Below are 14,595 nucleotides of genomic sequence, written 5' to 3'. Positions count from 1 at the left end.
TATCAAATACTGCCCTGGGGACGATTCACTTCTGGTGGTATCACAATCATGCTGATGGTCCAATATGTAATACCAGTTTAGTTTTAGATTAGTTTACTGTCACGTGTACAGAGATGCAGTGAAAAGCTGTTTTGTTGCTTGATATCCAGTCAGCGGAAAGACTGCACATTACAATCAAGCTGTCCACAGTGTACAAATGGTAAGAAATGCTGCTGTTGGAGTAGAGGTTTAAAAGAGTTGAGCGATTGTAAGGAATGATTGCAGATCCACTGCAGAGACCATCACGCAGAGAGTGACCTGGCTTCGGTGCCATCTTGCCAAATTTAATAACATTTAAAGTAACTTCTAAAATAAATTCACTAAAACAGCTCGAGCTGCCAGGAATTAATTCAAAATAATGATAAAGTCGTACCTTTTCAATTAAGGTCAGCAATCCGATTCACATGAATGAGCCTGTACCAGCTGGTTAGGGTTAGGCTGAAGGACCAGATGGGAAGTGCATTGAGACCCTCATCTTGGGTATGCATGACCCTGATCTTACTGCTGATTTCAGTAGTGGATGTGTAGATCAGGTGCCCCTATGCAAGGCCACCAACTTGTACCAGAATGCGTGATCTATGAAGAAGACCGCGCCACCACTTCCCTACGGTATGTTTGCAGCTACCGATTGTTTTTGTTCTCCATCAGAATACACAATGCTTCCAATCCAGTGTTTATTATCCAGAATTCCCACACATGCAGTGTTTTGCTTTTGGCCTGTGAGCACAGACGTCATGCACTGCGCAATAATCTAGATTCATGAGAGCTCTTGTGAGAGGAGAAGAAAGTGATGATGGATTGTGGAGGACAGTTCTACTGTCTGATACTTTCTCCTTCCTGCCCAAGGTTGAAGGCAGTAGTGGCATAATGAAAAATTGGTGCCACATATTTAGAGAGAATAAGTTCAAGTCATTTAAAACATAATTTTGTCACAATATGGTAATTCCTCAAGGCAAACATGTTACAATATGCAAAAAATTAAATTTCAGAGCAAGGGAGGACACAATCTACCTGATGTACTAGTGGCCAGAGGATCTGGGATGACGGAGGAACTGAAGGAAATCCACATTAGGCAGGAAATGGTGTTGGGTAGACTGATGGGACTGAAAGCTGAAAAATCCCCATTGCCTGATGGTCTGCATCCCAGGGTACTTAAGGGAGTGGCTCTAGAAATCGTGGACGCATTGGTGTTAATTTTTCAATGGTCTACAGATTCTGGATCAGTTCCTGTGGACTGGAGGGTAGCTAATGTTATCCCACTTTTTAAGAAAGGCGGGAGAGAGAAAATAGGGAATTATAGACCAGTTAGCCTGACATCGGTGGTGGGCAAGATGCTGGAGTCAATTATAAAAGATGGAATAACGGCACATTACGATAGCAGTAACAGGATTGGTCTGAGTCAGCATGGATTTACGAAGGGGAAATCATGCTCGACTAATCTTCGGGAGTTTTTTGAGGAGGTTACTAGGAAAATGGACAAGGGAGAGCCAGTGGATGTTGTGTACATGGAGTTTTAGAAAGCATTTCATAAGGTCCCACATAGGAGATTTGTGGGCAAAATTAGGGCACATGGTATTGGGGGGTAGAGTGCTGACATGGATAGAAAATTGGTTGGCAGACAGGAAACAAAAGAGTAGGGATTAACGGGGTTCCTTTCAGAATGGCAGGCAGTGACTAGTGGGGTACCGCAAGGCTTGGTGCTGGGACCACAGCTATTTACAATACACATCAATGATTTAGATGAAGGGATTCAAAGTAACATGAGCAAATTTGCAGATGACACAAAGCTGGGTGGCAGTGTGAACTGTGAGGAGGATGCCATGAGAATGCAGGGTGACTTGTACAGGTTGGGTGAGTGGGCAGATGCAGTTTAATGTGGATTAATGTGAGGTTATCCACTTTTGTAGCAAAAACTGGAAGGCAGATTATTATCTAAATGGTGTCAAGTTGGGAAAAGGGGAAGTACAACGGGATCTGGGGGTCCTTGTTCATCAGTCAATGAAAGTAAGCATGCAAGTACAACAGGCAGTGAAGAAAGCGAATGGCATGTTGGCCTTCATAACAAGAGGAGTTGAGTATAGGAGCAGATAGGTCCTTCTGCAGTTGTACATGGCCCTAGTGAGACCGCACCTGGAGTATTGTGTGCCGTTTTGGTTCCCTAATTTGAGGAAGGACATTCTTGCTATTGAGGGAGTGCAGTGTAGGTTCACAAGGTTAATTCCCGGGATGGCGGGACTATCATATGCTGAGAGAATGGAGCGGCTGGGCTTGTATACTCTGAAATTTAGAAGGATGAGAGGGTATCTTATTGAAACTTATAAGATTATTAAGGGTTCGGTAACGCTAGAGGCAGGAAACATGTTCCCGATGTTGGGGGAGTCTAGAACCAGAGGCTACAATTTAAGAATAAGGGGTAAGCCATTTAGAACGGAGATGAGGAAACTTTTTCACACAGTTGGAATTCTCTGCGTTCAAGGGCAGTGGAGGCTGGTACTCTGGATACTTTCAGAAGAGAGCTAGATAGGGCTCTTAAAGATAGTGAAGTCAGGGGATATGGTGAGAAGGCAGCAACGGGGTACTGATTGTGGGTGATCATCCATGATCACATTGAATGGCGTTGCTGGCTCAAACTCTCTGCCACAGAGGGTAGTTGAGGCCAGTTCATTGGCTATATTTAAGAGGGAGTTAGATGTGGCCCTTGTGGCTAAGGGGATCAGGGGGTATGGAGAGAAGGCAGGTACGGGATACTGAGTTGGATGATCAGCCATGATCATATTGAATGGCAGTGCAGGCTCGAAGGGCCGAATGGCCTACTCCTGCACCTAATTTCTATGTCTATGTTTCTATGTAAAGGGCTGAATGGCCTACTCCTGTGTCTATTGTCTATATCCCTTCGGTATCTTGATCTTAAATTTTGTAGTTACTAAATTGTTCTTCTAAATCGGTTCTAAGCCAGACTGAAAATCAGTTCCTTATTAGCCCTTATTCCTTATTAACCCATGTCTTTGTGCTTTGTTGTAGAGTGAGGGTATGCATTTACAGGTAATTAACAAATTAGCCTCAGGATATAATGTCAATTTGGTGTTGGCATGCAATGCACCATTAAATAAAAACAAATAAAGAAGATGGAGGGAAAAAAATAGTAAAAAACCTATCGTCTTGCATTGATATGCAGATATATGATGTGGTGTAATCCCATCTTTGACCAACTTCTCCCTGGGTAACAAAAATTACTGAAAGGTCCTGCAAATCTGTTAATTTTAAATTTGCTAACTCTCAGTCCTTACTACTGATGGCGTCAGAAAATATTCTGGAACTTCCCTTTTACAAAAAAATAAGTAATATACATTTACCCAATGAAATTTTCCATTTTCTTCTGAGAATGAAATAATCAGTGAAGTCTGTGTGGGCACGGCATTTTATAAATGAATCAAGATGGGAAAATGCTTCTGCAGCAGAGGACAATTTATTCATCAAAGCTATGCTGTTGATTCAAAAATTGCAGAGGACTGAAAGCTGGATAGCAGGATGTCTGGGAGAAGGAGAGCTAAAGGGGGGGAGATGGAAAATGTTATGTAAAAATGGAGAGAGTGATGCTGAAACATTAAACAGATTGAGAACTATGCAGCAAAGGTTTCTTATTTAATAATTCCATAGCAGTGGTGATTAGAATTTGATTTATGTACTTATGGTGTAATCATCAGACTGAATACAGATCTTAAGAAGTGATTTATTTTAGACTCTGGGTACATTTGTCATCTGAGCATTTATACAAGCTATTAACTTTAAACTTGTGCTATCACAATGTTGGAACATAAAGCCCACCACTGCAATATCAGCATGTAGAACTATGGAAAATTAAGTTACTGTTATATTTAGAAAACAATTACTGAAAACTATATCAAACCAATGTTCTACCAATTGGCAGACAGAACTTCACAGAGGAATGTAATCCTTTAATAGCATAATCACAAATATTGGCCTTGCATGAAATCCAGGAAGGTTACAAATATGGCTAATTCTTACCAGATGTATTATCTTTGTGCAAGCTATTCTGTCTGTTACAATGCAACCCCAGGCCACCTCTTGCACCATCTGTGATTCATTGGGAATAGTTTATTTGCTCCTAATCTCTCGAGTACTTCCACTAAATGGCCTGTATGCGGCTAGTGCGACCTAACGTGGTCGCTTGAGCCGTACGGCCTCACGGGGCCGGTCCCACTTCGATCGCCGGAGCCGTATGGAGTTGTGCGGGGCTTGTCCCGACATCGCGCGGGGCTCCAAAAAACTGACACTGTCCAAAAATTCAGCGCGACAACGACCTGTTGGCCCACAGCCGTATTGAGGTCGTACGCAGCGTCTCGACAAACGTACGCAGCGTCTCAACGCCATATGCAGCGTCTTGATGGCGTATGCCAAGCGCGTGGCATTGCGCGATGACATCACCGCCCCGCGTGCCGTTGCTCGATGACATAACCGCCCGACGCCATGCGACGTTTAAATTCAGTCGGCCCGCCTCCTGCCCAGCTGATTGGTGAGTATCATGTCGGGACCAGCCCCGCACAACTTCAGACGGCTCCGCGGTTGGAAGTGGGACCAGCCCCGCAAGGCCGTACGCCTCAAGCCACCACGTTTGGTCGCGCTAGACGCATGCAATCGCATGCTGGTGGAACAGGCCCTTATGTCTTCTGTTTTAGTTGAAAAGGAATAGTGTAGTATAATGCTAGTGTAACATGTGACTGGTTTTACAACTAGCTCTTTCTTAATATGAGTTTTGGATGATTAATCTTCATGAGTTCTTTTAATTACCCAGATGTTTTGCAAAGTAGTTTAAGAAAAAGAGTCATCACCAAGACCATGTGTAGAAAGGAACCGCAGATGCTGGTCTAGATAAAAGTAGACAAAAAAGTGCTGGAGAAACTCAGCGGGTCAGGCTGCATCACTGGAGATAAAGGGTGGGTGACGTTTTGGGTCAGGACCCTTCAGCCCAAATTCTGTATTAATCCTCCTGGAGATGGTGCTGTCATTAGAAATGCATTGTGTTTGCAAGGTGGGGTCACAAGTGTTTGGCACCTTTTGAGTACACCTTGAATGCCTCTAAAATAGAAACATGGAAAACCTGTGGCATAGAAGTAAAGCTATTCCAGTTCATTCCATCTTCCAGCATTAAGCCCTTTAACCCCACAAATCTTCAACACATATTCAAGCACTTTATTAAGTGATGGTGTTTTGCCTCCATCACATTTCCTGTGTTGAAAGAATTTTCCTAATTTCTCTTCTAATCTTTCCACCAATTACAGGTATTTCTGCAATAGTTGCATTCCTAAACAAAATGTATTATGGGAAATTATATTTATAAAAACCATTGTGATAATGAGGGAAAGTGGGTTAGGGGCTGAAGAGATTGAGACTCTGGATTGAGACTTTTTCTCATTGGATTTTCAAAAATAAATATTTTTTCACTCGACCGTAAGTGTTTGTTACAGCAAGTTAAAATCACTAAAGGCTACATGCTGCATTAAGTATCATTGCTCACCCAGTATTAATAGAAGCAATTGCTTATCATTTTGAATGACCACCCGTGGTTAAAGTAGCAGCTGTGTTCTCTAGAGACAATGGTGGCTTATTACTGCAGGGAGATTGCATGCAAACAGATTTTGTTTTCTCACCTATACTTTTTAAATCAAAGGCGGCTTTTTCGTGCTCGTCAATTTCCAAAGTAACTTCCAAGTGGTTCTCCAGTTCCCAATCGAAATTGAGTTATAACCGGTGCCATTTGCACTTGGTGAGGTGATTCTAAATTGCTAATGAAAACGCATCTTGTCCTGGCTCTCAAACTGATTTTAAGTGTTGTCATTTCCTTAAAATAATAATTTTTAATTTTTTATGGGGAATAAAATTCTTTAATGTTAATGCAAATTGGTATACCTTTTGTTGGAATGTTTTAATTAAATTGGCTGGTCAGTTCTTGGAGGTCACGGATCCTCTATCGCAGGCACCAAGCTGCAGCATGATGGAAAAGTGGCATGAGACATACAGAAGTCAGTGCAAGTGTTAACCCTCTGCTGTGGTCACAAAGAAGTGACCTGTTAACCATAGGTGCAGCTTGTCAAACAAGATAACACACAGATGTGTACAGAGCATTTGTAAATCTTAACTCATGCTCATTCTGATCCAAACATTCTTGTGGAATGCTAATGAGGTTAATAAAAATGTTACTTTTGTATCATATTTTGTCAGAAATATGATGATTATGTGTCTACAGGGTTTGCTATAAACTTGATGTATTTTACTTTTAAGTCTCTGGGGAAACATTTGATTCTGGTTTGCTAAATCATTTTGAGTTATTGGTTTCTCTCCTTCCTTGGGAACATTTCTGCCAGTAGTAATAAATAAGTTTAACATTTTCATCTCTCACAGTTCAGTAGTTCAGTGAGACTATATCGCATGCATGAATTAATTTCTGCATTGTTGGTCTGTATTGATGTTTTCAGCAAGCCATTGCTATAAATTATAGCAGTGGAAATTTTTACAAGGTGTGAGGGTGGATGAATATTACTATTTTATTTCAGTTTGGTAATCTGATCATTGTCTCCAGAAATTCTTGAAAACTAGCTGAATAATGAATGCTTAAGCGAAATATCATAGTCTGAGAAATGATATTTTATTTCACTTGCCATTGAATCTCAGGATACTACGTTACTGACTTTTGTATGATACTTTTTATATTACTCTTGTTTTCTCCACTAAGTGCAGGATAAATTCACCTTGTGATCGGTGATCACCGCATGGTCTCTTTTCTTAACGATTGCCACGTGCGTTTGGAGCCATCCTTGTTGCACACAGTGTCATTGTATCACCTGTGATGTGTCTTAATTGTTCAAGCCATTTCCTTAGGCATCAGCTACACATTTAGTGGCTAAATCGCATTGAGCATGCCAACTATTATGGTCAATTGAAGTGAACTTGGTTTGTAATGTTGAGTTGTTTTTTTTCCGTTCCGTGTTCGGAAATCTCAGATTGGTTGATGTAGAAGAAGAATTCGAACGGAGTCTAAACTTTGTGCACGTTTGTTATGCAGTCCTGGGAAGAAGTTGGCTTGCAGATGAAGTGCATTTTGGAATGCCAGCAAGCCATTAGTGGAGAGCGAGACTGAGATTGCTCAACTGACATTGATGGGGAGTGAAACATCGAACAAAATGAATGGCTGTCTTTGTTCTAGCTCTCATTCTTGGATCAAGTGTACTAAATGAGTTGTGGATTCTTGGTTTAGACATTTCATTCAAGACTCTCAACAACTACCTCTGAAAATTGGATAAAAGGAGAGTTTCAATAAATGGTGGGAGAGTCAGTAACAACTATAATCTGAAAATTAATTTAAAAAAAAACAACATGGAAAAGCAACATTGGTTTAATCTTTTGATGGGCTTTCTCACCACAGAAATGGAGAGGGAAGTCTTTAGGTTGAGGTTTGATTGTCAGAATGGATAAAATTAAAGGTTCCTTTACAGTTAATAATCAAAAGAGATGTAGCATCAAGCTATACACAGTAGATGGTAAAATCTGATGCTGACAGTTTATAGGATAATGGATGCATTTTCTACAGCCATGACACCTTTAAGAAATCAACGGTCAATCTGTGAACTTGGATTTCTTTGAAGATTTCTGATGTGAACAGGTTGGCACGTTCAATCCCTGGGAAGTTATCGCCGGGATGTAAAGCTGCATGTACTGTACTGTAAGTAGTCATGTGGTAACCAATTTGAAGCAATAATGAGTGTAGCTAATTGACTGGCACTTTAATGTCTTGGGTCTTTCAAAATGCGTAAGAATTGTCTTCCCAGTGCAGGACCTCAGCAACATTTCCGGATATATATTTAATTAAGCAAATCAAAATTGCAGTACAATATTAGCAGATGTCCTATTGCTTAATGTGACCATGACTGTGCAAGCATGCGTTGATTGGTCTATTTGATGGCTATTGTACCCCCCACAGCTAAAGCTTAAAGTTTTTTGCACACAAGTTTAAACTTTGCATGACATGATACAAAAACATTGTACAAATTGTCGTGATTATGTGCTTTATAGTTTATGTTGTGGGCATGGTCTGGGAAATCATGGGCAGCATTTATTCTGTGCTGGGGCAGTAGATCTGGAGGACTATACTGGCTTCCTGTATATTTAAGAGATACAAACCAATGGAATATTCCTCCCCTGATCAGAACATAATAACTTCTGGATGCACATCTGACACTCTTACGATAAGATTGGCTGTGATTTTTATCCAGCTCTTTTCTGATGATGAGCATTAATCTGGGGTTCAAACCTGACAAATTTGAGTTTAGTTTATTGTTATGTGTACAGAGTAAACCTTTTGTTGTGTGCTGACAAGTCAGCAAAAAGACTATTTCATGATTGCAATTGGGCCATCCACAGTGTACCGATACAAGATAAAGGTAATAACGTTGAGTGCAAGGTAAAGACTGATCAAAGATAGTTGGAGGGTTTTGGATGAGGTAGATAGTAGCTCAGGACTGCTGTTTAGTTGTTGCTAGGATGGTTCAGTTCCATGATAACAGCTGGGATGAAACTGTCCCTGAATCTAGAGGTGTGATTTTACACTTCTATACCTCTGGTCTGATGGGTGAGGGGAGAGGTGGGAGTGGCTGAGACTCATCCTTGATTATGCTGGTGTCCTTGCCGAGGTTGGTTTATGTGATGGTCTGGGCTGCGTCCACAATTCACTGCATCACATTTTGCAGTCTTGGATGGAGCGTTTTCCAAACTTTGCTGTGATGCATCTCGGCCAAATGGCTGCTGACACGAATGGTTTGCAACTGGATGGAAGAGGTTCTGTGCTCTGGTGTCAAAAATTAAACTTGAATATCAAAAGGCATTGTGGTTCGGAGAGTAACATTTGGTAGTAAGAGAAGCCTGGCTGGAATGGAACCTGCAGCTAGAGCCTGGGTATTATAGGCTCTGAACCACAGAGATGTAGCATCTGACCTGTGACGTTGGTGACTCTGTCACTGGGGTGGAAGATTGCAACCTTCACGTGGTCCGCGTTGTTTCAACGAATGCAATCTGTTGTGTCCTGGAGTCACCACTAGAGGGCTCTGTCTCGAAATGGATGTTTCCTCAGGGAGGGTCCCTGGGGGATCTTCAGGGCTTTAGCAGCAGTCATGTTTGGCTTGTAATAAATACACTTCGGGTTCTGGACACCAAGTGTAGTTTGTGAATTATTTAGCCCTCGAATACAAGACAATCAACCCGGTGTGCACAATCAAATAGAACAAGTTGTTCTACAACTTTAAGCTGTGCACACCATATGCAGGAAGAAGACACTGTTACTCATCAAAATGGCACAAATATTGCTCTAAGAAATTGGGGTTGAACACCATCAGTCACATTGATCACCCAACCAAAGTTGAACACATCTTATTTGGGGCATTAAACTCTCAAAGGTACTATAATGCAAAGCTGTTTGTTTTGTTGTCGTTTTTGAGCACAAGTGTATGAGGAATAGACGCTTTCACAAGGGAAGTACACACATTGAAAGAAATGTCGTTTGAAAATCCATTTGATTTACAAAACTTTGCTACATTTTGAAACCTGCACATTCATTGATTACATAATTGAAGCAGGCTTGCTGTATGTTGTCATTTGTATCTGATCATGCTGATTACTGGACTAAAAACACTTTCCTTCAACATCTGTTTCTTCACAGTGTTATTATGACTGGTGCCTACAATAATTTCTTCAGGATGTTTGACCGCAACACTAAACGAGATGTCACCCTGGAAGCTTCCAGGGAGAACAGTAAACCACGGGCTGTCCTGAAGCCACGGAAAGTCTGCACGGGAGGCAAGCGGAGAAAAGATGAAATTAGTGTTGACAGTTTAGACTTTAACAAGAAGATCCTGCACATGGCCTGGCATCCAACTGAGAACATAATAGCAGTGGCAGCGACAAACAATCTCTACATATTTCAGGATAAAGTGAACTCGGAGATGCACTAGGTTTATAAATACCTTGGTGTAATTATAAACCAGCCTTCTTTTTCCAGACCTCTCTGCCAGTGATCTTCGCAAGTTTGAATTCATCTTAGTGGAATTGTCAAGTGTGGTTTCTCATTAGTGTGTATCACTTGTCAGTAAGAATTGATTTTTGTCTGTCACTGGGGTGAACTGAGCACCTAGAGTCAAATACAGAAGGGCAAGCTTGGTCACCATCTACACAGTCAATCGGATGTCTATGGTTCAGGCATCTTAGAAAATGTACTTGGAAATATTTTCATCCAAGATCTGAATTTATAGACGAGGGGACATACAGGATCTGACTACATTTTAATTTCTGATACAGTCTTCAGTCTTTATGATGGATTCACTTGGTCATGCATAAGTAAATAACTTCAGCAGGCACTTGAAACGTGGAAGAGCTGCTGTCTTTGTTTTGCCAGATTGTCCATATATAAGGATTGCTAACCAAATTGATGCCATTTCTTTTGAATGCACCATTTTAGTTGTTAGACAATTTGAGACAAAAAAATGCAGGGCGGGTCAGGCAGCATCTATAGAGAGAGAAACGTAATTCACTTTTCAGGTCAATTGCCCGATTGAGCAGTTCCCTATTTCAATCTCCACACATGCTGCCTGATCTGTGGAATATTTCCCGCAATTTGTTATTATTTAAACTTCTAGCACCTGCATTCTTTTGGTTTTCTATGGATAAGTGGATTCTGATATTACTCTCTTGCCAATTGGCTTGAATAGCTAGGTAACAATCTATCTTTCCTTTCAAATTGTTGGAAGCAAAGTGAATTGAATTATTTGCACTCCTAGTTAAAAAGTATGTACCAAAAAATTCGCAACTGCTGTTAAATTTGGCATAAATGAAATTCCGATTCAAAGGCATTTAGTTAAAAGCAGACAGTACAAAGAACATTGTTTTGAAGTTAGCATCAGTGGATATTCTGTGAATTTTTCATTGAACAGTTTTACACCTGATCTGAATCTTTCTGTCAGGGTCACTGGTCACAAAATGGGGAAATCATCCACAATGCAGCACTGCCATTGAAAAGGAAAAAAATGCAAGGTAATGCAATTTTATTTTGAAGAATATCTTCAAAATCCTGAAGAAATAGCCATGCATTAATCATTTATCAAACAGCTAAAAATATAGTTTAAAATCTCTTTACTAAACTGATCTGTAGGGGAAAGAATAATTTCCACAAATTGAGGCAAAGCTGCATTTAAAAAAAACTGTTTAATGAGTTGAATTATTTGTGGCCTGTCATAACATTTAAGATGACCTTCAAAAATGTTCGGCATTTGTGGAGGTTTCAGAAATCTACCGCATCATTAATTTGGATTATCCCGAATATGACCATTGCTCTCTGTGATGAAGCTGTGGGGAACAGGAAAGGTAACTTTACTCCTACATTTTTCGCAGCTGCTTGAAATAAAATACCAGACGACGGTGCCTCTTGGGTGCTGACGATACCTGCATTTACGTTGAGGTTGGCATAGCAATGGGATAAAATAATGGAAGTCATTACATTATGAACACTACTTAATTCTCATACCCATCGTTCTGCACTGAAAACCACAAGACCTACTATGTTTTTATATTTTTCTGAATTTTCCAATTACCTAAAATCATGTGCTAAAGAGTGGACAGTGTTATGTTGAAGGGGATTGATGAAGGGGAATGGGAGTTAATGGGCATTGCAAAGTGGAAGGCATAAGTACTTTGTCTTTATTCTTTATTAAAGTTACTGAAATATCATTGAGTTTGGAGATATTCATTGAGAAAATTGGATGTGAATCATAAAGCACAATACAGTTTTAATAAATTGATTAATGTCAGAACGCCATGGATGTCTGAAAATTCAGAGTGCTTTGGTTCTTTTTACTCCCGAGTTCACTGAGCAGTCACATTGCAGGTAACACACTAACACTGACTTCTGCGAGAAAGAACTGAACAAAAGCTATTGAACATTTTGACAAAATTGTACTGTGTTAAATAGAAATCTACAGGAGGTTCCTCAGTAGGTGCTTCAACTTTAGCTATTTTGGGTACAAACTTTGAAATTTGCTTGGAAAAATGATGTCTCTCGAACCTGTTGCTGGTCTATACCTGGGCAATGCTTTTTACTTCTAATATGAAATTGGTAAAAATGTTTGTCAATGAGAGAGATGTTAACAGGTTTTCAAATAAAATCTAATGTCAGCCACTGCATCCTTTAATTTTGCCTAAATGTACACTTTACAGTTTTGGGCATTCTTCGAGTGACGGGTTTCTAACATAAGAGAATCTTCCTTGATGTTGGCCTAGGCACTGCTGTAATTGGTCTTCAGCTGCTCATTAGAAATACAGAGGATCAGATTTTACGACTGCTGTCATTCAATGACAATTTGCACAAGATATTACAGCATGAAATTGTAATGTCTTGTATCCCTATTATCATCAGACTGTCACCAGTGCTATTGAATAGTCTCAATTGTAAACAATGTCTCACCATTGTCACATGCCTTGCTTCAGCTGTGTTGATGTATTTGCTGAATGTTGTCTGCTCCATGACAGTACTATACATTACTTTCTGAATGTCAGCCCCAAATTTAAGAAATTTTATATTTACAATTAAAAATGAGTTCAAAATATGGAAATATTCACAAATCAGAATTAGTCATAATTTTTCAAAAATAAATTTATGTAATGAAAGTAAAATGTCAGTTTAGTCTGAAGGTTCCTGAGGAGTAGTAGATAATAAAGTTCCTTGTGTGGAAACCAGGATGTTTGAAGCACTGCCATGGTTTAAATGTAACATGCACTTTTAAATTGACTTTCCTTGTCAACATGCAATCTGTGCTGATAAAAGCAAACATTTTGATGACTAAGGTTACATGAAAAATATTAATGAAGGTTGTGGATAATTTGAGGAGGGTTGATTGTTTGCATGTACCAAGCATAGAAAGATATTGCAAAAATCTTTAAATGCCTTGCCTGACAAAAGGTGTTAAAATTCTAAAATCTTCTCAGTTTAGCCATTTAATGTTTAACAGCCAGTGCAATGTATTCCTCTCAGTGTTGCATCCAGGAGTCTCAAGTTGATGGTGCAGTGAGTAATAGAGAAGGTGAAGGTAGGTACTATCACTGTGTTTAAGTAACTAGGATGAGAACATATTTTGCCAAATACACTGAAGGCTCCACACTGAGCTGTAAATTGGATTAGTATAGATGGATACATGATGGTCAGCATAGGCATTGTGGGCTGAAGGACCTTTTTCTCTACTGGATGACCCTTTGATCATGTATGAGCTGCAGAAGTAGTATAGGGAACTCCAGAATTATGATGTTTAAGAAGGGACTGCAGATGCTGGAGAATCGAAGGTACACAAAAAAGCTGGAGAAACTCAGCGGGTGCAGCAGCATCTATGGAGCGAAGGAAATAGGCAACGTTTCGGACCAAAACCCTTCTTCAGACTGATCGGGGGCGGGGGTGGGCGGGGACAAGAAAGGAAAAAGGAGGAGGAGCCCGAAGGCTGGGGGATGGGAGGAGACAGCAGGGGGACTGAGGAAGGGGAGGAGACAGCAAGGACTAACAAAATTGGGAGAATTCGATGTTCATGCCCCCAGGATGCAGACTCCCCAAACGGAATATGAGGTGCTGTTCCTCCAATTTCCGGTGCTGCTCGCTGTGGCCATGGAGGAGACCCAGGACAGAGAGGTCGGAGACGGAGTGGGAGGGGGAGTTGAAGTGCTGAGCCACCGGGAGGTCAGCTTGGTTATTGCGGACCGAGCGGAGGTGTTCGGCGAAACGATCGCCCAACCTCCGCTTGGTCTCACCGATATAGATCTGCTGACATCTAGAGCAGCGGACGCAATAGATGAGGTTGGAAGAGATGCAGGTAAACCTCTGTCGCACCTGGAACGATTGCTTGGGTCCTTGAACGGAGTCGAGGGGGGAGGTAAAGGGACAAGTGTTGCATCTCTTGCGGTTGCAAGGGAAAGTGCCCGGGGAGGGGGTGGTACGAGAGGGAAGGGAAGAATTGACAAGGGAGTTATGGAGGGAGCGGTCTTTGCGGAAGGCAGATATGGGGGGAGATGGGAAGATGTGGCGAGTGGTGGGGTCACGTTGGAGGTGGCGAAACTGACGGAGGATTACTTTTTGTATGTGACGGCTGGTGGGGTGAAAGGTGAGGACTAGGGGGAATCGGCCCTTGTTGCGAGTGGGGGGGGATGGGGAGAGAGAGCAGTGTTGCGGGGTATGGAAGAGACCCTGGTGCGAGCCTCATTTATGGTGGAGGAGGGGAACCCCTGTTCCCTGAATAATGAGGACATTTCAGATGTCCTGGTGTGGAACGCCTCATCCGTGGAGCAGATGCGGTGTAGACGGAGGAATTGGGAGTAGGGGATGGAGTCCTTACAGGAAGCAGGGTGGGAAGAAGTGTAGTCCAGATAGCCATGGGAGTCAGTGGGTTTATAGTGTATGTCGGTACGTCGGGGGAGGGGAGAGACAGGAGGGGGACAGGACAGGAGGGGGAGGGGAGAGGT

The 14,595-nt window shown here is 41.4% G+C and overlaps 1 protein-coding gene across 5 annotated transcripts in view; it reads left to right on the top strand.

Moving 5' to 3' along the window:
• LOC129701676 (serine/threonine-protein phosphatase 2A 55 kDa regulatory subunit B gamma isoform) overlaps positions 1–12,277 on the top strand; it is a 280,842-nt gene extending 268,565 nt beyond the window's left edge. For all 5 annotated transcript variants that reach the window (XM_055643057.1, XM_055643031.1, XM_055643022.1 and 2 more), the window contains one exon: positions 9,767–12,277. In XM_055643057.1, coding sequence (XP_055499032.1) covers positions 9,767–10,058 — 292 coding nt within the window. In that variant the 3' untranslated portion in view covers positions 10,059–12,277. The remainder of the gene's footprint in view (positions 1–9,766) is intronic.
• The last annotated feature ends 2,318 nt before the right edge of the window (positions 12,278–14,595 follow it).

The sequence above is a fragment of the Leucoraja erinacea genome, chromosome 1 (assembly GCF_028641065.1).
Source record: "Leucoraja erinacea ecotype New England chromosome 1, Leri_hhj_1, whole genome shotgun sequence".
In the NCBI taxonomy this organism is placed as follows: Eukaryota; Metazoa; Chordata; class Chondrichthyes; order Rajiformes; family Rajidae; genus Leucoraja; species Leucoraja erinaceus.
The sequence above is the reverse complement of the archived record's forward strand: the minus strand, read 5'-3'. Positions and strand labels throughout refer to the sequence as shown.